This window comes from Botryllus schlosseri, chromosome 15 (assembly GCF_051294905.1).
Source record: "Botryllus schlosseri isolate E-star chromosome 15, Bs_hap1, whole genome shotgun sequence".
NCBI lineage: Eukaryota > Metazoa > Chordata > Ascidiacea > Stolidobranchia > Styelidae > Botryllus > Botryllus schlosseri.
In genome coordinates this window covers 6680434-6705443 of record NC_137250.1, presented here as the reverse complement: position 1 = coordinate 6705443, position 25010 = coordinate 6680434, and the positions used below count along the sequence as shown (strand labels likewise).

Below are 25010 nucleotides of genomic sequence, written 5' to 3'. Positions count from 1 at the left end.
TTTGGTCTCGGGCCCCCCATATTATAGATCGAACTTCTGGGGGGCTTCGCACCCCAGACCCCCCTTCAACGATGCCCTGTTTACCGCTATTTATCATATCCGTTAGGAGTTTGTTTAGTGAATCAGATTTTGTCGCCTAAGCGCGCGAGGCGCGGGAAATTTCTAGAATTCATGATTGAATCGGTCAGTATGATCGGGAATTGTGGTGTTATCAATTTTTATTTTCTCTCTGCTCGCGTAATCAGATTTGCCGGTAGAGCTGAGTGAGGTGTATTTGAAAAGGTAGGACCACTCAATAATAATTAAACATCTTCGGGCATACCCGTTTGCAGGAACGAAACAGCACCTCGTCAGGCCCCCAAAAACGTGGGTCTTGGGCTCCCATAGGGTGCTGAAACGAACCATCTATCATGTTGTTCGCGTAATTCACGAAATCATCTGTACTGTATTGTGAGCCAGCGCGAGGCGCGAAAATTTTCGATAATTTATGATAAAATCGGTCAATCAGATCGGCGATTGCATATGCTATCAATCTTTTGTCCTCTCTACTCACGTAATTAGATTTACTGGTAAAGCTGAGTGAAGTGTCTTGAAAATGGGAGGGCCCGTAAATAATAATTAACCATCTTCGGGCGGGCGGACCCGTTGATATGACTTCGTAACATGATGTTATTTCGTGACTTCCAGTCTGCTTATATCAAAAAATATAGAATCGCTCAAACGTAGGCTTCTAAACCAAGAGACGCACACGATTTCAAATTGGTATTTTTTCACTGGCATAAAATTTTTCCCAGCGGGATGGTATTTGTCATGTGAGGTTCAGATTGCAAAGACAGGAACATTCGGCGCCAGTCATTTAGGCGCCTATGGACAATTCAACCTATATGTATTTTGTATATATAACGAAGTCTTCGGTCAGCACAAGGGCATAGACCTTTTCGGCCAAGGTTTTCTCGCTGCCGATCGTTCTGGCACACTTCTTGGAGTCGCATGTTATATGGCCTAAAACTTGATTGTATGTCTTGGTGGGTCGTGGCGCGGTAATGGCCCAATACCCAATAATAAAGATAAATGGCCATTTGGATTCGCGCGCAGAGCGAAAAATTTTTGATAAAATTGCAAAAATTTTCAAAAAATACTCTAATTCACGAAATAATTTTGGGCCCCCTTCGAGCTCGCCCCCCCCCCAATTGGGGGGTTTGGTTTGCGGCAGTTACGGTGCTGACTACATGGCAGCTGCTGCACAGGGTACCTGGGCATTCCATACTGTCAAACACCAGCAGTCATTCCTCGCCAACGATTGCACTTCGCAATTGTTCAAAGCAATATTTCCCGATTCCAACATCGCAAATAACTTTGTCGGCCAGGACCAAGACTATAAGTATTGTCACTGGAGTTCATGCTCCATACGCTCAAAAATGAATTTGTCTAAACTTGGTGTACGGCCATTTCCATATTGATTGAAGCCCCTAATCACAACGAGGGATATCATTCTATGGGGGCCAAAGACTAAAGTTTCTTTTTTTTTTGGGGGGGGGGGAGGGGGACTGACGAAGTGCTGTTTCGGCACTGAGTAAAGGTAAACCTTGACCTGAGCTCTCGTGAGAACCATGAAGCACTTTCTAATAACAAGGAGTTGCTGAAGCAGATTATTTCTGGCGAAAAGTATGGAATGTGATATGCACCGGCTCGTATAAATACAAAGTATGTACTAAAACGCTTTTTCATGCTAATCTAATTTTTCGACTGTCCTTATTTTTGGGTCCATGTCGATGGCAACCCTGGTTATATGTCTAGGAAAGGAGTGGGCATTGGGAAAACTACGGGCCGCACGCGGCCTTCAACACCATTTTGTGCGGCCCGCGAAAGGCTCAAGAAACATATTAAAGATAATGATAAAATGCGTACTAAAAATCTAATTACTGCAGGGACTCAATTAAACCTTTTATTACATTTCAACACGATAATTATTATATGTTACATTCTTACAATAGTATATTTTTATATCATTGCTGGCGGGATAGCCTGACCTCAAGGCCCACAAATTTTAAAAGGTTTCAACTGCTAAACATCGCAGAAAGTCAAAATGGGAATGGCTTTCAGATGACGAGTGTAATTTTACATTAGCCACTTCAGCATGTTTAATGCTTTTAGTGCTGTACTTGGAAAAGCCGATTCGTTCTCTGTGCAGAAGTATTTATATTTGTAAAATTTATATGTTTTAGTGGGAGAGTATTTGAAGCTAACATCGTTATGACGCATTGTGTGTCCTAGAGTTGAACCAAAAGTAGAATCAGCAAATCCATAAACAGATCACTGCTCACAGATTCAAATCTCCATCCTGTTCCAAGAATTGGGAAAACTGACTTTTTTGAAAATTGTTTATTGAGGTTGGCCAGCTTCTGAAATCTCGTCAATGTTTGTGACGCGTGTACGATACCACCAAATCAATGGTTGGTTGGTTTTAAATAAACATACATATTATTTCCATATCCTCACTATATAATCAAATACCGATACAGCGTTCTGGTTTATAACCCCAATTTTTATATTATGTATATTTTTTTGATAAAATGCACTACAAATTCCGATGATTTTACTCACCGGCTGTTCATGTGAGATGTGGGAAAACAGGTAATCGCGTCGTGCATGTCTGAAATGAAAAGACTAGAACTCGACACAAAGACTTGGCAGGTATTTCACAAACAAGTTTACCGAATGAAGAGTACGATTCCACTGGCCTCATCGACCTCGCTACTGAATGAACCGACTGCGTTGAGACGGAGGTGTTAGAACTCACCTAAAAATGGTGCGTCGTTCTCGTAAAAAAACTAAGAAAAAACAATCTACACTTGCAATACCTGGACACATTCGGTAGCGATTGGCATCGTCTTGACAGTCCTGGCAATGGGTCCATATTTGGAAACCGTGGGTCGATCCGAAAATGGTATTACTTCATCATCTAAGTATGCCTCTGGGCTTGAATGTATCAAGACAAAGGATCAGTAACTTATTTCCATGGACATAGGTCACAACGATGCACTTTATATAGGCTTTCATCGTTATTGGGAGAACTACACAAAGTCGAGGAAATTTCCACACATATCGCAGTGTTTCAGACAGTGGTGGCATGTGAATCTTGCAATAGGAACCCAATTAATTTGAATTCAGGTGTTCGGAGAAAGAGATGAAAAAAAATCAGGGTCGTTAAAGTATGTCGTAAGTTTCGACTCCAGCAGAACTGCAGAAGAAACGGTTTCAAAGTAAAAAAGTAAGTATCCTCGGCATAGTTTTGCCTTAAAACTAAGAATTACAAGTAGTTCAAAACCATAATCACTAGGGAAAGTTTTTCAACTTTTTTCACAGCTTCCTAAATACTCAGAAGTTATGTATTATGGTGTTTTAAGCTGTTTGGAGCAATCTTATATTGCAACCTTTTGCAACTTTTCCCCATTTTTTTCATGCAACTAGCTTTTTACTGGAAATATTTGGCAGTATATGTAAATAGTTCGCGTTGATTATTTCACTGTCGTTTAAATTTGAGGTCCTTTCTGATTTGACGTACATTCAGGCTAGACCGCCGAAAATTATATATTCATTGGGTCAATTTTTTCAGGCTATTGATTTTGTGTAAGTCGCCAACACCGAGTTTTGCTACAGTGCCTTGGATACGGATCGATTCGAGTATCTCGTACCCTGATAATTTCAAGGAACTTGTCCATAAATCTCACTTTTTAGTGCGACTTTTGTGAAAAATGAATGCAACTTTTGTGAAAAATAAGTGCAACTTTCCACGGATTTGACCGGAACAAACCCTTGCCCCAATAATCGCCACTAGTGCCGGGAATAGGCAAAACAAATATGAGCACTCCAAAAAAGTAAAAGCACATCGTTGCTGACTACCACTGGTGGCGACACAAAAATACAACTTTTAGCCATATCTGATACAGAAAAAGTCATCTGCTATAGCTGTAATATTTTTCCAACCAAGGCATGAAATTCAAGTGACAATGTTACGTGACGTGAATCGATAATCCTTCGTCGGCACTTACTAGTTTTTGGCTGTACGCGCCGAAGACGTCACAGCGGAAGTTACCGCATGAATGAATTTCTCCACGTTCTTCTCTACCAGAATCCGATGCATTTTATCATCGTCGAGGATGTGTTCGTCCCGAGCAGGAGACGGATTGATGTGATCGCCGTCCCGCACGGTCACCTTCGCACAAAACCACAGAGCTCGATACAGTTAGAAACAAAATTCAAAGTGTGCCTCACTTGTCTGGTGCCGGTGTCAAGCTCAGAAGTTACATTGACAGTGCCGTGGGGGGCATGACCCTCAATCGATTTCTCCACCGAAGCGTTACCTACGTGCAGTAGAGGCGAATAACTCCTGCAGCTCCAGACATCGTAATACTTGCTCTCTTTGGATTCGGCAGTTACTGGTTCTGAAAATAATGATCCGTCTCAATGGTTCACCAGAATCAACGCAATATTTGTAGCAAGCAAGACTCGTTCTGATATTAGTTTCCCTACATTTGAATGAAAACTACGATGACGACATCTTCGGAAAACTGCTACGGACCTCAACCACAGTGTGGCGCAATCAACCACAAACAAGAACCAGTGCTTCCCGCTTTTAATGCAAGTTTTATTGCGCGACCCACCATGAGATATGACCAATGGATTAAAAAATTTATGAGAAATGAAACAACGCACACTAGGGGTGTTCAAAAATGACTTTTTTTCTCAAATGGCACTGGCTACTTGATGAAATTGTTAGGTTGCCTAATTTAAGCCTACACACCAAATTTGGTTCAATTCCAGCCAGTAGCCGCATTGCTACAGGTGAAGAAAGTTTCTATTTATTATATAAAATGAAAAATAAATGAACAAAAATTTTAAAATTTTCTGTTCACCCCATGAAAGTGTTAGGTTGTCTTTAGAAATGATGTTCACCAAATTTGGTTAACTTCAAACCAGTGGAAGCGGAGTTATTGCAGTCGAAACACTTGGATTTGAATAAAATAGTATTTACGGTGGGCACACCCATGATAAATCATTAAAGAATTGGTCACTGTAAATACTATTTTATTGATAATACAAATTTTTCGACGGCAAAAACTCTGTTCACCAAATTTGGTGAACATCGTTTCTATAGACAACCTAACACAGAGGTCTCAAACTCAAATGTGCTTGCGGGCCATTTTTCCAGTTTTGACGACGCCGCGGGCCGCAGCATTTATAGGGGTATTCTGTATCTTTCCAATTAGGCCTTATTTAGCGGGAATGAATTTTCCTATTGAAAGTGAGCCGATCCAGCAGACTGACAGTAAACACACATCGTCAAAATGTGATTTACGTTTGTATCAATTTAGGCCTGGCACGAAAAGAATCATCACATTTATAACTATTTGAATAGAATTGTTGTTGTACTTGATATGTATTAACTATAAGATATAGACACCATATGGGCGAACAAATGTATGATGCCATCATAAAAGCTATCGGGCTATAATTTTCAGCTACTATGAATATTTTGAATCCAACAGACTGATCTGATATCAACACATTTTTAAGTTGAGCATTGTCATTTCAATCCAGGATTCGTGTATACTTCTGATAATTAGGCTATTGATCTCATGGCCAAATATCATCAAGTATAGGAGCAGAAAAAATAATGTCGGAACGCTGAACGGCCCATTGCTGTTACATCGTTGGAGCGTACCACTACGGTACTCGGTACCTTTTAAGTGGCCTTAATACCATATGGTTTAGCGACCAAAGATGTAACTAACAGATTGCCAATGGTTGCCATAACTATACTTGCTTAGTTAGCGAAATACCAAGCTGCGACCTTCTGATCTATCACTATTCCCCTGATACGCGATTAGTTTGTTGCGTCCATGGTTCTAACATATTTACGGCATTCCGAATCACTTCAAGTCCACTCGAGTCATTTTCATTTTGCCATCGAGTTAGCCCGAGTCTGAGTAATTGTAAGAAAGGTCTCGTCCAAGTCCAACTCACAAATTTCAGTCTAGAATCGTCTAAGGGTCCGGTTTTGTCATCATGAATTGGAAATTAGTGAAATGTTCCACTGCATGGTAGCGTTTGCAATTGATGTGATAGTGAAGTCTGATGAATAGTTTAAGGCAGTGGTTCCCAACCTTTTTCGGTGTCAGGGTCAAATTTAGAATTTCAGAGTACAGAGTACGCCCAAATGTCCTTTTTTTGGGGGGATTTAGTCCTCTGTTTTGAGAATTTAGGTAAAATATAGGGCAAAATGGACTGAGATACCATAAATCGTCACTGAAGTAACGCTTCCGCGGGTATTCCGGGAGCTGAGCCGTAAAGTTGACCTTTTTTTAGTCAACCGACCACGAAGTGGGGAAAATTTACCATTTTTTCAGGATTTTCCACCAGTATTTCAAGTCTGAAAATTTTAAAAGAAGAATATGGTAATCATACGTATATGGTAACGAATATGGTAACCCTATTATAAAGTAGGGTAATCATACGTCCTCTTTTTTGGCTTTTTTGAAAGTGTTTTTGGAGGACGCCCTTTTGTCCTCTGTTTTTTTACCGTAAAAAATCAGCACCGGAGTGAACCTCCGGCGAGTATTTTGGGAGCTGGGCGGAAAGTTGACCTTTCGTTTTCTTTCAGTCAACCACCTGTGGAGGAAAAATGGTATTTTGGGCGCTGATCGAGAAAGTTGACCTTTTTTGTCAACTGACTGCAAAGTGGGAAAAATTTACCGTGTTTTGAGAATTCTCCTACGGTTTTGCAAGTCTGATAATTTTGAAAAAGTGTCCTCTTTTCAGATTTCCAAAATATGGTAACCCTATTATAAATGATTGCAGCTAAAATTTTCACTTTATAACCCGAAAAGATATATGTGACACTTATATTTTGTAAAATTAATAATAATCTAAAATGTCGTCGCGGGCCGCACAAAATGCTCTGGCGGGCCGCGTGTTTGAGACCTCTGACCTAACACTTTCATGAGGTGAACAGAAAATTTTGAAATTTTTGTTCATTTATTTTATATAATAAATAGAAACTTTCTTCTCCTGTAGCAATGCGGCTACTGGCTGGAATTGAACCAAATTTGGTGTGTAGGCTTAAAGTAGATAGATAACCAGAGGTGGTCAAAGTAGTCAAGAAAGCTACTCAAGTAGAAGTAGAAGTAGCGACGAAAAAATCTACTCAAGTACGAGTAGAAGTACTTCTTCCATAAGCAACCTAAAACTACTTGAAGTAGAAGTAGAATTTCTTGACTTTAAAAGTACTCAAGTAAGTAAGTAGTTGTGAAAACGATCCTAATTCGTTCACATGAATTGTCAAAAGGTGCAAATTGAGCTATGCGATAGCATAAGCATTAGGGCTGTTCAAAAATAACCTTTTTTCCTGAATCTTGCTGGTTACTTGATTAAATCGTTAGGTTGCCTTAAAAAACGACGCACACCAAATTTGAATTCATTCCAACCAATATTCGCGGATTTCGTAGAGTTTGAAAATTTTGAATTTGCCTAAAAACGCAAAAATTTTTTTTTTTCAAATTCTTTTGCCAACCCCATGAAATTGTTGCGCTGTCTTCAAAAACGATGCAAAATAAATTTGACTCAATTCGAAGCCGTAGAAGTGGAGTTATTTCAGTTTTTCTTTCATAATTCTGGGATTATCCTTGATTGGTGGATCATCCCAGAATTATCATCAAAAAACTTGAATAACTCCGCTTCTGCAGCTTGGAATTGAGTCAAATTTGTTTTCCATCGTTTTTGAAGACAGCGCAACTATTTCATAAGGTTGGATGAAAAATTTGAAAAATTTTTTTTTTTTGCATTTTTAGGCAAATTCAAAATTTTCAAACTCTACGAAATCCGCGAATATTGGTTGGAATGAATTCAAATTTGGTTTGCGTCGTTTTTTAAGGCAACCTAACGATTTAATCAAGTAACCAGCAAGATTCAGGAAAAAAGGTTATTTTTGAACAGCCCTAATAAGCATTCATCCTCATCATAGTATGAAAATGATAGTATTATTATGGAAATGCGATACATATCCTCTGTTTTCTCGAACAGCACGTTTTAGAAAATAGCATGGTATGGCGCCATCCCCCATATTATAAGGTCCGTAGTTTAGTCGAAGAGCAATACGGAGAAGTTGTATAGGATACGGTGTAAACACTTTGCGCAATTACAAAACGTTAATAAAAATATGGGGGACCGTGAAAATGCCATATCGTGCAGCTTTATTTCCGGAAATTAAAGGCATTACTACACTTGCTTTTATAATTCAACATGTATTTTATCCAGACAAAAGAACTGATATTAATTATAACTTGAAGTATATGATGCTGGGAATTGAAAATAAAACATAAATACTACTTCTAAAAGGGGAACATGTTTTTCATGCCTTCAGTCCAGAAAGTTTCAAAGGCGGTATGCTAAAACAGTCACTAAAACTAACAAAAAAGTCAGAGTCCACTTTTCCAGGTTTGGACGTGCCATGGACATGCTAGATTACCATATGACAGGTTAATGATGGATTGCAAAACATCAGTTTCAAACGATATGATGAGCCATATATACTGTGATGAATTATTTCGAAGGCGAAGGGCGGCAATGTGGTGTGAACGCAGGGATATCTAATTCTAGCTATCCCTGTGTGAACGGAATCACGCCAACCCGCTACCTAAATTATATTCATCGATACTTTCGTGAAATCATACTGGTAACTCCATATCCACTGCGCGCGATGCGCGACGAAAATTCTGGCCTTCACTCAACTTTTATGAAAATTAAATGTTGATGCTCTGTGAAAACAGCCCCGAAATTCCTCAGGCTATCTTCCTGATTGGAAGATTGAACTACTTCTACTTGACAAACTGAAAATAGCGAAAAGTAAGTAAGTAGATCGCAAAATATTACGAAGTAGAAGTAGCGAAAATCAGATCTACTTGAGTAAGTACCAGAAGTAGAGGAAAACTACTTGAGTACTTCGAAAAAGTAGAAGTACTTCGTTACTGACCACCTCTGTAGATAACCTAACAATTTTATAAAGTAGCCAGTACAATTTGAGAAAAAAAGTCATTTTTGAACACCCCTAATGTACACACATGCAATTTGCTATGCGACAGTTGAGCTTCCATATTGAATATTATCAGATCAGTTAAGGCTTGACTGACTTGATTTTCCAAAAAAAAAACAAAAAAATGAGGTACAACTAATTTCGACCAACCGCCACATGTAAGATCGTAAATATTCTACAAGTTTTTTATTTATATTTATAAAACAGCTGACAGAAGATTGCTTTGGTGGCATTCCATAACAACCAAATGCAGCCCTCTATGACATCTCTGCTACTGGTTGGGAGGCGCCTAGCTACACGGCCGGAGTCTGAATAGATTTGCTGATGCAGTCGTGTGCGAATCAAGCTATAAGAAAGAGTACACTAAAAATTGCTACTAGGTTTTTTTGAAACTGCTCAACTTCTACTTCCCAGTTTTCAGATTTTATGTCTGGAACACTTCTCTTTTACTGAGTACTAAGAAATCCTACTGCCGCTCAAGTGCTCTAGTTCATATTTACGATGTTGTTTTTCCTTTTATTAGATTGCCAAGGATGACTGCTTTGACCACTCCTATTTACACTTGCGATTAAAACTCATTTGGTAGTATGGTTTTGGTTGTGACATCAACAGTTGATTCAGCGTTTAGATACCAACCGCTGGCTGGGAGAATAGAAGAGAAAATCTTACCATTGGTTTTATGATTGTGCATCATTTGCTTCAGAATCTCCATTTTTCTCCGTATCAGTTCGTCGACAGATGCGTGTTCCACAGACTTCGCTATTCCCACCGGCCGCATCGAAGGTGACCCAGTAGATACGCGTGAATCTTGCTGGCAGAACAAAATCACTGCATATCAACTCTCTGACGAGACATAACACATCGATTCATTATCAGCACGTAAAGACGAAGGAGCTAAATGAAAACCTTGATGTCTCAACAAGTTCAACAGAATCCAAACATACTGCACTGGCGTAGCACGCCTACCAGCAATTACCAGGACGTAGCCTCACGTCAGCCGCCAATCTCCGGCACTTTCGATTTGAAAAATATCTCACCTGGGTTATGCAAAAAATGCCTCCGGCATGTACCAGTGAACTTGAATGGGGTGCATAACACTGCGGCTGTGGGATCATGCAAAATAAACACTCTGATACAGATGTTCATTACCGTTGTTCTCTTCATTTGCTCGTGCATTCTTCAAAACGGAATATATCAGCCGATTCTCACGCACGCACGCACACAAAACCTCACAACCAATCACAGAAACAACACAATAATGTTTGCCCAGGGATATAAAAGTTGAACAGGTTACCAGGGGATAGCGACCAATTGTTAATAGACCCCACACAGGTGTCAGGATTCAAGCTTGCAATAATCAGCTGGATTCAAAGTGAACTGCAGTGACTAAGTTCATGATAAGTACTGTTGCCGAAATGCTGACTTTGCCTATAGGACCAAAATGTGTATGATAACCCCGGCAAAGACATCCCGGTTGCATTGTCGGTAGTTAATTTTGACTGTTAATTTCACAAGGACGAAAAACGAAATCCAATCACGCTACACCATACTGCATTACATGATTTCAAATGCATTTTCATGTCATAGTGGATATGTTTGAACAGATCAGCACATGACAGACGGCGTCGGTGTAAGGAGTCATTGTAAGCACTGACATAGAAGTAGAAGTAGCTAAGTTCAAATAAGTTAAAAAATAATATTCTAGGCCTAGTTTGGCCTAAAAAACTGAAAATATATCAGGGTGAGCCTTTTGTCCACAGACGGTCAAGTAAAAGTTGCAATTTTCAAACTACTTCAAGAAAATGAAGGCCCACCGAGTCTTGACTCGAGTCAATTCACCACCGAGTCAAGTCCAAATCCAAGTTAGTTAGTAGAGAGCAGAGTCCGAGTCATAGTCTATTGAGTCGAGTCCAAGTCATTATGTTCACTGTTCAGTTTTCAGTCCAATCGGGTTCAATCCACTTTTCCAACTCTGCTCGAGTGATTTAGAATGGCTCGCATTTAATAATATAGCAATTTTCCTCAGTTTCAACAGTTTCTGGCCCTATTTTCAAAGTATCGGGACTGATAGACGAAATACCAATCAACTTTACTATTCTTCGAAGTTACAATAAAATGTCTGTCTTGGCCGACCCAGTCTCTAGTCATATGACTTGGTTCGAGTCTTGCACAATGAGTGAATACTGGAGTCACCAAAAAATCGCGACTCGAGTCATTACAACCCTGCCAAAAGTATGTAGTTTGGAAAAGTTTATTTGGTTGAGGGTTCTCATACTTTTAGCAGTAAATTGGCGGTGGCTACCAACTCAAAATGACTAACAACACCACATATAGGTACAGTTTTGGAGAATATATCCAGTTACCGTGATACAGGGCTATTTCACGCGGTTCACATGACAATGATGAAAACTTATCACAAAACGTCTATCCACTTTTCAAAATCGTAAGTAGGTTGTTCAAAAATAACTTTTTTTTCCGGATACGGGGAGTCACAGATTACATTTTCAGGTTGCCTATAAAAACGCTGCGCATCAAATTTAGCTCGATCCCTACTGCTAGATGTGGACACACAGAAGTATGAAAATTTCAAATTTATTATTAAAAAAATTTCAAATTATACTGTCAACCCCTGAGATTGTAGAGTTGTCCACAAAAACAATGCAAAGCAAATTTGATGAAAATTCCAACCTGTAGAAGTGTTAGTAGAAGTCAGTTGAGTATCTCATTAATAATTCTGGGATTACCCACCGTTCAGGCTAATTTTGTCAAACCAAAAGTTTCAACTGCAATAACTTCGCTTCTACCGGTTGGAAGTGAGCAAAAATTGATAAGCATCGTTCTTATAGACAACTTGATGATTTCGTGGGGTTGACAGTGAAACATGAAATTATTTTGAATATTTTTCGTAATATATTCAAAATTTTCAAACTCTGCGTTCACATGTACCAGTTGGAATCGAGCCAAATTTGGTGTGCAGCAATTTCTTTATGCAATCTAACAATTTAGTCAGTGAATCCCCGGAATCCGAAAAAAAAACATTCTTTTTGAACAACCCTAGTGTAAATAATAGCAGATGTAGTTTTGACTTAAAACTATCCAAGTCGAAGTGAAAGCATTCTAAAACTATAACCACTCGCGCAAACAGTGCAGGTAGGCCAAATCTATTTCAGTACATCGCTACTAACCACGTCTGGACATAACTAAATTTACATACCAGTACACAAAACACTTACCAGTGCAGCTGTCTCGTAGGCTTGGTGGGACAGGCTGGGCCTAACTGGTACAAACATCTGCTGATTCTGATGCGTCATATAACTATGCGCCATAGGAACAGGACCGACTGGCCTGTACGACTGCTGTGGATAACCCGGGTCATAACAAGCCCCCGGTACTCGTCCAAACGGCTGCACCATGGGTGGTGGGTGAATTTGAGACCCGGCAGGGTACATTGGTGGTTGTGGATGCATGGGGGGTGTCATAAGGGTAAAATCGGGTCGGTTCATGGGATAAAACTGGTTCGGACTCTGCTGGTAGGGGCGGTAAACGGGTGGCGGGACACGCAATGGCGTATTGTTGCCCGGCCCGAAATTTCCCGGATTGGACCTAGCTTGTTGCTGTTGAACGGCGTCATGAAATCGAGGCGATTGAATGATATCTGCCCCGGCAAGCTGCACGGACTGTTGATCCGGGGCAGCCTGGAACGAGAGAGTGACCGTAAAGTTACGCTGCTGTCCGGGTTGAGATACAGGGTGTGTGTTTTCGGGCCGAATTTGAAGCTGGGCCGGGTTGGGATAATTACAGGGGTAAGGTTGTGATGGTGGCGGATAATGCATGGGTGGGTGATGTAGCGCTTGGTGTTGCGGGTTCGAGTGTTCTGGAGGTGGGGCGGTTTCGTTAGGGACATAATGGGGTGTGACAGGCGGCGGTTGGTAAGGAGGAGTCTCGTGGTAAGTGTGTTGGTTTTGCGGTGTTTCAATCGTGCAGTGTTGCGGAGGTCTGAAAAAGTGGTGAATAGTTGTTGAAAGAAATCCAAGGCACATGAACGGGGTCGTGACCGCGTCGCAAGGTTCCGAGTCACAAGTCAATCTCACTTTTATCGCTTTGACTCGAGTCAAGTCGAGTCATTTTCAATTCACCACCGAGTCAAGTCCGAGTCCAAGTCAGCGAGCTGAGGGCCGAGTTCAAGTCATGGTATTATGACTCGAGTCCGAGTCCAAGTCATTGTGTTGACTGCTCAGTTTCCAGTTGAAGTCTTGTTAAATCCACTTTTTATAACTCTGTTTGGTGATATCAAATCATTCTCATTTTTATCATACTAATGTTCCTCACTTTTAGCAGTTTCTGGTCGCATTTTCAAGTACCAGAACCAATAGACGAAATCCCAATAGTTTGGTTACTGGTTACTTTACTATTCATCGAAATTAGAATGAAATGATGGTCTTGGTAGTCTGAGTCTCGAGTCATATGACTTGGTTCGAGTCATGCGCAATGACTCGAGTCCAAGTCGAGTCAATACACAGATAGACTCGAGTCGAGTCACTTCCGTAATTTGAGAAAATGACTCAAGTCAAGTCGAGTCACGATTCGAGTCATTTCAACCCTGCACATGACGACTCTCATTGGTTCTCAAGTAGAAGTAACTCTAGTACAAGTGGCGGTTTTCGAGTGAGAAAAAAATACGTACGTTCTAGGACTTGTTCGGTGGCCATTATTGGTACTCAGAAGTAAAAGTAACGTCAAAAACTTCTACACGGGTGCACGTGGCGATTTTCAAGTAACCAAAATGAGTATGCAAGGTCTAATTTCGCCATCGTTGGTGCTTGAGGAGAAGTAGAAGTAATATCATAAATTTCTGCTCGAGTACAAGGACCGATTTCTGAGTTAGTAAAGAATAAGTATTTTAAGACTAGTTTGCCATCGTTGGTGCTCGATTTGTACAAGTGCAAGTAGTCAAAAACACAACCGCGTGAGTAAGTAGCGTTAGCACTCAGTACTCTGAAAAAGTTCTTTTGGTTTGCGAAGTTCCAGTAGGTTTTCACAACCTGCACTACAGAAAGTGGTCCTAGTATTTCATTGATAATTCTGGGATTATCCTTGATCGGTGGATAATCCAAGAATTATCATCGAAAAACTCAAATAACCCCGCTTCTACGGGTTGGAATTGAGTCAAATTTGTTTTGCATCGTTTTTGAAGACAGCGCAACAATTTCATGGGGTTGACAGAAAGATTTTTTTTGCATTTTTGGGTAAATTAAAAATTTTCAAACTGTACGAAATCCGCAATTACCGGTTGGAATTAATTCAAATTAGGTGTGCGTCGTTTTTTAAGGCAACCTAACGATTCAATCACTTAGCCAGCAAGATTCAGGAAAAAAAGTTTTTTTGAACAGCCCTAATGCACATCATGCACCCATGACATACATATGCACAGATAGTGTGTATGTGTATCATGAGTCGGTGTATACTGTATACGCAGCAAAAACAGGAAGGACAACATTAGACTACGTCCTATTTCTAGTTGTTTCTTCTCCACAAGCTGATCTAGGCGGGGTACAACCGAGTCCAATGACGCGTAAAGTGTTTATCTATGCTTTCGATAAAGACATTTCTTACATTAGGAAAAATCACGCTAACAGTTTGCGAAAACTAATTTTGCTCAGCTAGAAATGCATTTACTGTTATAGGCTAAAGTAGGCCTAGAACACTGCACTCTTTACATACTTGGTAACCGCAATTTCTACTTTTACTCGAGTAGAAATAGAATTTGTGACTTGTACTGCTACAGGAGTACCAAGTATGACTGTGACTATTTTTACCTCATCTGGTCATTGACCACCTTTGATTACGATCGACTCACCTGTTGTCTTCTTCGACGGTGACCGATCTCGCGTTGTTACCTGTGAAACGTAAAACACTTTGCTTTTGCGCTTGCGACTTGCAAACAAATCAAGAAGGCACCATGATTGCAAACGCTTTCGTCTTTCGCGACGGTCTTTGCTTTCTGTTGCGACAGACTGTGCGATGCTGAAAAAGACGGACAAACAGCGCTTTCAAACCAATTTCACAAGCACCGCGTTATGTTACCTGCTGCCGAAAGGCTGGCTTTTTTCCGTTTATTCCTGTGTCGATGCAATTCCTCTTCTGTGTGGGCGAAAGTGCACGACGCTCCTGAAATGTTAGGCTTTTTGTAGGGTCTATTCTTCTGACGAGAAGTAAATAATCAAGTGGAGCAGTCTCCTGATATCACTTAGTGGTGCGGCCATAGGCGCGGGACACAGGTATTCTGGGCATGCCGAGCCTAACTAGTAAATTTTTTAGGTGTGAAGAATATCTAAAATTCCGTCATGGAATTGGTCATGCAACTTCCTAAACCAGCCGGTGGATTGTGTGATTTAGAAATAAGCTATGTATTTCGTTTACATATTGCTGCTTACGTGGGCAAATCGCAGGGTTGTAATCAAGTCACAAGGTTCCGAGTCACAAGTCAATGTTACTTTTATGGTTTTGACTCGGGTCAGGTCGAGTCATTTTCAATTCACCACTGAGTCAAGTCCGAGTTCAAGTCATTGTGCTCACTCAGGGATATATAGAACTTCGGGATGGCTGACTGCGTCAATTGCGTCATCGCGGTATTACCTAAGTAGGTCCAGATTCGCGCATTCTGTGTGTAATTTCAATTCTTTGAGAGCAGTAGAGGCATATAATATCCATGTTTATGTTCTTTTATAAAGCTAGAGGTTAACCAGGTTATGAGATGTTCAGGTAGTCTGAAACTTTGTGGTATTGGCCCTATCCCTTCAGCAGCAATTTACCGGTATACCGGTACGGTCATTTGCTCGCCTTTGGAATATCTCTGCTTTTGTAGTATCTTATGTAACATGTTTTGCTGCGTTGATAATCGTGAGAAGATAACAGAAACAGAATGTAGAAAATTTTCCAACGTTAACATTGATATCAGCAGTAGGATTTTGATTACGCCTTGCGGTATGTTTTTCATTACATATGTTATGCGATATAATGTAAGTCACCATCCAAGGCTGTACAATGTATTGTACATTGTACAAGTACAAGTGTACATTCACACTGTGCCGTGTCGACTATGAAGGCGACCGTTAGGAGGGACTTCGTCTGTTAAGATCTTGTGCTATAGATTAATATGTGAATATGCAGGCTGTGCTGGTATTGCAGGCTTATTCCAGATCATTGCTGGATTATTCCTAGTAAGAATTGGAGCCACTGAGTAGACTACCGATATGCAAGATTCAAGAGGCATTTTAAATAAGGATAATCAAACATTTGAATCTAATACAAACACAACACGTCAAGGTCGTTGCAGTTGTAAATAAATGTCCATAACAATTGTTATAACAACTGTTGAATCCAATCTCTTGTTACAGTTACTATTCATCAGTTACATGTCTGATAAAACAAGGCAGGCATGTGTTTATTAATGAACGGCACCTTAATGCTACAATACTGGAATTATTCTTCAACAGAAGTGCACTGTTGTGAACTGTCAAGGGCTGACTCCAAGAATATGGCCACAACATTTGTTGACCATTTGCTCTTACTGAAGCCTTGAAGATGCCCACTCCCTTGAATGGATAAGCCAACTCAATCGTCAGGACAGGATGCGACCCTGAGATATGGCCTGTCTTTACCATATAAACACATAGAGCCTAGGCCTATACGATGAAGGAAGAGAAAACTCTGAAGATTGCTTTCAATTTGCAAGGTTTCGTCAAATCGTCGCAATAAAGCATGTACCTCTCCTCAGTCGGCCTAAGGTAAGTTTGGCTGATTCTAGTGATACGGTATTAAATGAGGGATTTACATTAATCCTGATGTGGTTAAAGTAGTTAGCATTAAAACTCAAGTAACAGTCGTATTCCCAGGGTGTAATGGTATTTAAACTTCCTCAAGTAGCAGTATGAAGTGAATATTTAATGACTCTCTGCTGTGAGCTTGACTGCAATCACAGAACATCAAAAGCAAAATACACTACTTGTAGGTAGTCAGCGAATGATGCTTATTCACCCAATCAATAAAATTGATATCGTTGTCTGATGTAAAAAAAATCTAGCAGGCGTACGGGGTTTATCTTGATTTCATATGTTTATTGTATCATAAAAACCAAATCCGTGCGATTGGGGAGTTGGCTACCGCCGTCCTACCTAACTTGTTGATGGGGTAATATCGGTAGAAAGTATAGAAACCCGTTTTACACTCTGCTCAATATCAGCGTAGCAATACTCAGATGCCGAATGCATTGTCTGGTCTGGCCTAGACCGTTAAGGCGTAAACTTATATTTCCTTCAAATACTCGTCGAATTAGCTGGCCAAACGACGGAGGATAGTGATTTTATGGAATTATCATATCATTTGATTGCCCCAGTTGATACATTTGGCGGCGTTTAAAACGTCAATACGCACTTAAGCATTGTGGCATCATGTGGCCAGAGTCATTGCTAGGTATTATGTACATTAACATAGGCCATCACTTCACTGAAATGTAGGGTTGTAATTAGCAAAATGACGTCACGTGACGTCATGAGGTTCACGTTCTCGTTCACACAGAACCTTTCAAAAAGGTTAGCCTTCTGAACCTTTCAGAGGTTCACACCATCCCTACTAAATATATCATTTGTTCATTTATGTTGCAGATTCCAGAAAAACAAACGCGATGTTCCAGCATTTGCATCACGTCAACACGTCCTGATATATTACACTGGGCACATCCCATTGAAATCTTGGCAAAGATGGCCACAATCTGAATATTTGGATCTCGTGCCTCCTCACCGATATGTTTTTCTAACATGGAATCATCTATCGCTCTATCGGAAAATCTGCAAGACAATGATACTGAATATTTCTTAACTGATAAATGGCATGAAATGCTTCAGAAGGCCAACTCGTGATGTACCGTTAAGCCAATGGTGGTAATTTCTTCACTGCGGTCGTGAAACTATTTCTAGGTGAACAAAATATCAGCTGAATGCAGCAACTGGGTCTACCGAATGCTTCTCAAATTGATAACAATATGTACCAGACTTCTAGCCTCCAAGGCTACATTTGGACCTGAAGAGAAGTAACAATGGTGTGTTGACTTCTTGATCAACTTTCATTATGTGACGTAGAAGATGACAATGCTGCGCTGCTATCACAATTTCGAGTCCTTACAGGCCGTGCTATCTTTTCGTTATTGGAAATGCTCCATGGTAGGGTTGCATTTAAAACAAACGGTGTTTTAAAACACTTTGTTTAAAACATGCTTTAAACAGTGTTTTAAACAAAGGCCTTTGGAAAAAAAAATTCTTTTCAAGTTGTAAAATTATGCAATAATTGTGTAAATACTTTCCAAAAAACATGTTGTATGAGCCTACGGACGATTACCACCCGATATAGCTGACTTATATCGATAATGGATGGCTGGAACCGTCAAAATAGTTGCTTCAACAGCAATAGTACAGATATTTCGTCAAAGGAGCTATAATTACACTATATTTTCAATCGTCAATGTCAATCCAATATGACGTCACAATTGAATATTCTTGACGTCATGGCTTAAAAAACCAATAAAAGTATGTTTTATACAAGGGCCTTGTTTTAAACATGTTGTTTTAAATGCAACCCTACTCCATGGTAATTGTGGATTAACGTGAATTGAAACGGTTGATTTAATCCAGTGGTTCCCAACGTGGGCGATTTGGCGGCCTAGGGGGGCGAAAATGACGAAGGGGGCGATATGGGGGCGAAAATGGACAAAGGGGGCGATAGGGGGGCGATGACGCGTTAAAACGGCTATTTTGGAGTCAATTCGGAGAAATTACCTTTTTTTTTTGGTCAACCCACGGAAATTTGGTTGCAAAAGTGTAAAATTTGACAACGGTCCGAAAAGTTGACCTTTTTTTTTTTTTTAGTCAACCCGCCGATGACTACAGATTGTATACCAATTTTTCGGTTCACAAAATCTGGGGGGCGATGATCGGCTTTGAGCTTGAAAAGGGGGCTATGAGTCGAAAAAGGTTGGGAACCACTGATTTAATCAATCCTAAGTCAGCCATCCCGGAGTTCTATATATCCCTGTGCTCAATGATCAGTTTTGAGTTCAATCCGGTTCAACACACTTGTTACAACTCTGCTTTAGTGATATAGAATGGATCGCATTCGGAAAATCGTAATTTTCCTCAGTCCCAACGGTTTCTGGCCCAATTTTCCAAGTATCAGGGCTGATAGACGAAATACTAATGATGTGGCGACTCAACTATTCTTCGAAGTTTGAATGAATGTCTTTCTTGGCCGTCCTAGTCTCGAGTCATATGACTAGGTTCGAGTCGTGCACAATGACTCGAGTACAAGTTGAGTCAATACGCAAATTGACTCGAGTCCAGTCGAGTCATTTTATGCATTTGAATACTCGAGTCAAGTCGAGTCACCGAAATAACGTGACTCGAGTCTTTACAGCCCTGGCAAATCACCGAAATAACGTGACTCGAGTCTTTACAGCCCTGGCAAATCACCAACACATTGATCGAAAGCAAGTACCGCAATCGATACGAAAGATGTCGATTGAAATTAATGCAAACCTCTTTCCTTTTTCCCTGCTGGCTACGCGCCTGCTTGATAGTATCGTAACTTTGTAACCATATACAACCGACTGGGTAGTTGGTGTTAAACGCTTGCGAGTCGGTTTAATAGTGATTATTTGGCATTTACATTCAGCTTATTTGTCAATTTCGCCGCATTATGAGGCCAGCTCTTTGTGATGTCATTGATACCGTATACCTACGGAAAATTGGCGTCAGGTACCAATGGGAGCGACAGAAAACTTGCCACGGACCGGCGTGGAGTAACGTCGGACGGGACCCCTGCTCTACAGATGTAGAGACTATTGAAAAACACACACCTCTCGGGCATCTTCCTTTGTTCTTGATATCTCTGCAAAACGAAGTCTTGAATTTCATGCTCTGTCCGTCGGCCTCCTCGTCTCTCCATATCTCGTGCGAGTGTTCGCTCGAAAACGCCACAAGCTCCTGATAAGTTTTAGAAGAGGTTACGAATCGCATTCCCACACACCCACAATGCTCTGTGCAGTAACAAAGTACTTCAACTTTTTCCGGTAACTCAAATAGGTTTGCCTACTTGAACTGCTTAGTAGGAGTAGCTTCTTGGAGGTACAGAGCTTCAATATGCAATTGAATAGTATATTGATATTGAAATGAACCCGAATATTTTCGGCACACACTCGTCAGCGGTGATCGTCAGCGGCTACTTAGAGAATTCGAAAGAACATTGTATATCAACAACCGTATCACAAAATATGACGTCACTGGCATGAAGTTCCAAAAAAATCGAGGCGAAGAGAGCGCTGAAGCCAAAAATTATCGGGTTAATTTCAAAATGAATCTACCATTCAATTAGTAATAGTTTAAAATCAAAACCATATCCGCTTTCAGTTTTTTTTGGGAAAAACAAGACATAGAATACTTACCTATTCACTTGCTGCAAAATCCATAGAGACGACAGATTGTTTACGACGCTAGTAGAACACAATACTCAATGCATATACTCCAGTGGTTCCAAACTTTTTCAGGTTGTTGCATATCAAAAATTATAAAACTTTCACGGCACACTCACAAGAGAAGAAAGGTTATTTAAAAAAACGTATTTCCGCGTGTTGATGTGATGGATTTGCTCAATTATACAAACATAGCTACACGAGGTAAAATTGTTGATAAACATACTCACATTTTGTTGTCAATTCCAAGCAGTCTCTTACGTTTACAGCTTTAATTTGATTCAAAATTGAAAAGCCATGCTCACATTGCCATGAAGATAATAAGGTTACTCAAATTTTGATTACTTTTTCCCAATCATGGAATCGTTAATTCGAAGAAGTCAGTCATCAATTTTTTTGTGGAAACGGCATTTTGTAAATCAACGCCTTCCTTTATATATTTATACAGTTTTTTTCCATAATCCCTGAAAGATTCGCGGCAAACCTGAGAATCTGGGACGCACAGCTTGAGAATCACTGCTTCAGCATAGATAAAGGTAACAGTAAATGGTTGTTTACCTGTAAGATGACATGCACCGACCGAAGACACTCGCACAGCTTGTCCCAATCGTTCCTCTCCTCAATCTCATCGTCGTATTCGCCCTTATAGAGCGGGGGCTCCGATATTTTCGCCAGCACCGCAAAATTCGGCAGTACAGATTTCAAAGAGAGATTATTCGACTTTTCAAAGGCGATCGTGAGATCCTGCAATATATAATCGCGCCAGGTTACGCATTTGTCGCGATAGCCGGTGACGCTACAAGTCCAAGGCATGGATACCAGCGTAACTAGAGCAGCCAGAAGGCGTAGCCAGCCGAGAGGAAAGGTAGTAGATGTAAAACAATAGGGGGGAGAGGAGGGACATTTTGAAAACAGACAATGTTCTTAATTCTAATGGTTTAATCCCATGTATAAATCTGTGTAGGCCTACAAGTGCCAATGCAACAAGGACCAGATAATCTTGTATGTGTTAATGTCTCTATACACAAACATATGCCAGTTAAGGTATATTAAAATATAGATAGCTTTTATTCAGTCATCATTGAATTGACTCAGGGCTCGACACACGATTTTTGGATGACTCGATTTGTACTTGAGTCATTGCGCAAGACTCGGACCAAGACATGACTCGAGGCTGGGAAGGCAAAGACAAACACATTTCATTGTATTTCGAAGAATAGTAAAGTTAACACACTACCGGTATCGGTATTTCGTCTGTTAGTATTGGTACGGTAGCCTACTTGAAAATGTGACCGGAAACCGGTAAAAGTGAGAAAGCTAGTAAATCACCAAGCAGAGTTGTAAAATGTGGGTTTAACAAGACTTTGACTCGAAACTGAACAGTCAACAAAATGACTTGGACTCGAACTCGAGTCCTAATACCATGATTTGGACTCGACCCTCTGCTCGACGATTTGGACTTGATTCGGTGGTGAAAATGACAATGAGTCAAAACTACACTAGTGAGAATGACTTGACTCGAACCTTGCGACTTGGTTACAACCCTGGTCAGCGGTCACCCTAAACTTCCATCACGACTGTGGCAGCACCATACAATACAGAAATGCAGAATAGGACCTTACTATACAGTGTGGCACAATTCGAGCTAATTTAGAAGCTCACCTGTATGCATCTGGTCAGCGTTTCCGAGCTCTGTAATCTGTCTATTATAGACTGCATATGCGATTTATGTCCCTGGTCGCCGTAGAGCAGAGCGCTCCATTGGTCCGGTGCGATGCGTAGCCCGGCCTCGCGCGCAATCTGCACGACTTGGGTGTCATGCTCGCGTCTCAGAGTGGAATAGGTTCGGTACTCTTCTTTTAGCTTCATGAGCGACGAATCGCCGTCGCGTTTCTTGACCTGCAATGGAAAATTTCAGTTCCAAAACTCTGCATCATTGTGTCGTAAAACTGCTTTTTCTAAATTTTATAGAATGGATGAAGCTTTCACCAAGAAGCGCCACTGCAACGTAGAAACCCACAATTGAATTGTTGCAGTCATTATTAGGTCAGATCGACAGGTTACTTCATCAAACATAGTACGGGCCACTGTAAATACTTCTATGTTTATATTGAGACTCTGATTAGAAGACATTCATGCAAAAATAGATAGACATGTATGGATACAAAAAGGCTCACCACAAAGCAAGATGCACGGTAAAGCAATTGCACAACGTGTCCGATGCTAGTTTTCGAAGCTTGCGGGAATTGAGTCTGCAGTCTTTGCACGACAAACATTACCAAGACTTTCCTGGAAAGCTCCGAGCCGTCTTCTAGAGACAGAAGGATTAGCCTCAGGGCCTCTTCCTGCATGGCAGGTCCTGAAATGCAATGCAAGCAAGTTTGTTGGTATTCCGAGAGTGACAGACGTCATAAAATACGAAACGGCAAAAATGATGCACAATATCTTTCATCATAATAGACCCTTCTTCGACAATCATTTCACTACTTTTGCCTCGGTACATTCTCACTTCACTCGTTCTGCCTCATAAATGGTTTGTTACTTCCGCTTGTATATAAATCGTCCTCCCAGAAAAGTTTCTATTATATTGGTGCCGCTACCTGGAACTCTCTACCGGAAGCCCTCAGAGATTTGCCCGATCATCTATTTAAAAAACGTTATCGAAAATATATATTAGATAAGTATAATTGATTAAATGCCGATTTTGCAATTACTGTCTTGTTGTTGGAAAGTACCGTATAAGCTACTCTATTGACTCATTTCCGCTCTGCAGTCACGAAACTGTAATATTTATAGCTTGTGTATCCTTGTTGAAATTTTTTTCTCTGCTCTTTTTGTAGTTTTGTATATTTATTGTCATTTGTTATGTGCCATTGATTGAAATGTGTATACTCCTACAGGTGGTGACTGTGTACTAAGGCCTTGTGGCCCCTCGTCGTCATCCTGGTCCATACCGGATTTTCACTGGTGTGACAAATAAATGATTGATTGAGTTTACCACCTAGTTCGGTTGACGAAACGTCAAAAGCGTAGCACCTAGCACACTTACAAAGGCACAAACTTTTCTCATGTAGTAGTTGCTACACTGGACATAGGGTTTTTCAAAAAGAACTTGTTTTTTTTGGATTTCGGGGATTCACTGATCAAATTATTAGGTTACCTAAAAACTATTCACACCAAATCTGTAGGAATCATTTTTTCAGACAACTTACCCATTTCATGGGGTAGCCAGTAAACTTTGAAAAAATGTATCTTCATTTTTATTAATGAAATCCAAAACTTTGTCATTAGCCTATATAGCAGTGCTTCTAAAGGCTGGATTTGCAGTGTTTTCTTTTTAGGTAACCTAACAATTTTATCAAGTAGCCAGTGAAATTTGAAAAAAGGTTATTTTTGAACAGCCTTAATACATACAGTGCTGATACATCATGTATACTAATATGACCCATACATACACACCGTAACATACCTAAAAATTGACAGCCTCTCGCTCGTACAGCGGTCCACAAGTTTCCCGATAGCTTGGCAGGATTTTGATGAGCTAGAATCAGTTCGGTAGCGGCCCGTTCTCCGATCGCGCGGCATGCTCGCAAGGCTCTTATACGTCCTTCGCTGACCGCGATCTGGCATTGAACCAGGCCAACCTGGGAAATCATTAGACTTGCACGATACAGTAATCAAAAATGACTGCTTAAAATATACCGGTAGGCGATATTAGTGTCAATTGGCTTATTACCAAATTTTCTGGAAGATAGTAGCCTATAACGGATATGCAGAGGTGGTCAGTAGAAAATTACTTTATCCTTTTCCAGAAAACTAAATTGGTGATATTTTATAGTACCGTACCTCCACTTCTATTTGAATACCGCAAACCGGGGTAACTTTGGACTTGAGGGTAACTTGGGACACTAAGCAGTAAAAGATTTAAATGGTCATTGATGGAAAAGGGTTGCCGTTGGATGTCCAATTCTTTTTCATGAGGCAACAGTACCACAAGTAGTCTTAATAAAGGTGGATTCATTTCACTACCAGATAAACTTGACCCAACATTGATAAATTAATGGAGGGGGTCAATTTCAACAAAATTGATGGCCAATAAACTTCTTACAACCAAACATAGATAGCATGTGATTCATAGATTCAAATCTTGGCAGCAGATACCTCTAAGTAGTCTTAATCCGTGGCAAAAATCTCAGTGGGCTCACCCTTAAATCAATACAAGAAAATGTGATGTCCAAAGTTACCCCGTCAAATTTTATCAGAACGGGGTAACTTTGGAGAGTGGAAAATGTGATATCTAGAGCTCTGGAAAGTGGCTGCTTCATCTGTGTCAAAGTGTATCGGCAACTATATTCCTTATGACCGGCCTGATGGCTTCTCAAAATGGAATGAGAAGGTTAA

The 25010-nt window shown here is 40.4% G+C and overlaps 1 protein-coding gene across 2 annotated transcripts in view; it reads right to left on the bottom strand.

Moving 5' to 3' along the window:
* The window catches only part of LOC145457583 (uncharacterized), a 32705-nt gene that overhangs the window by 3121 nt on the left and 4574 nt on the right, over positions 1-25010 (bottom strand). The window contains exons 4-19 of one of the 2 annotated variants that reach the window (XM_080335805.1): positions 24079-24253; positions 22787-22968; positions 22272-22508; positions 21168-21353; positions 19998-20124; positions 15176-15259; positions 15050-15115; positions 14949-14988; positions 12325-13087; positions 10129-10194; positions 9761-9902; positions 4276-4445; positions 4053-4216; positions 2862-2979; positions 2716-2800; positions 2605-2653 (exon numbers count right to left, since the gene is read on the bottom strand). In XM_080335805.1, coding sequence (XP_080191931.1) covers positions 2605-2653; positions 2716-2800; positions 2862-2979; positions 4053-4216; positions 4276-4445; positions 9761-9902; positions 10129-10194; positions 12325-13087; positions 14949-14988; positions 15050-15115; positions 15176-15259; positions 19998-20124; positions 21168-21353; positions 22272-22508; positions 22787-22968; positions 24079-24253 — 2654 coding nt within the window. The remainder of the gene's footprint in view (positions 1-2604; positions 2654-2715; positions 2801-2861; positions 2980-4052; positions 4217-4275; positions 4446-9760; positions 9903-10128; positions 10195-12324; positions 13088-14948; positions 14989-15049; positions 15116-15175; positions 15260-19997; positions 20125-21167; positions 21354-22271; positions 22509-22786; positions 22969-24078; positions 24254-25010) is intronic. The other variant, XM_080335806.1, reaches the window with a different exon arrangement.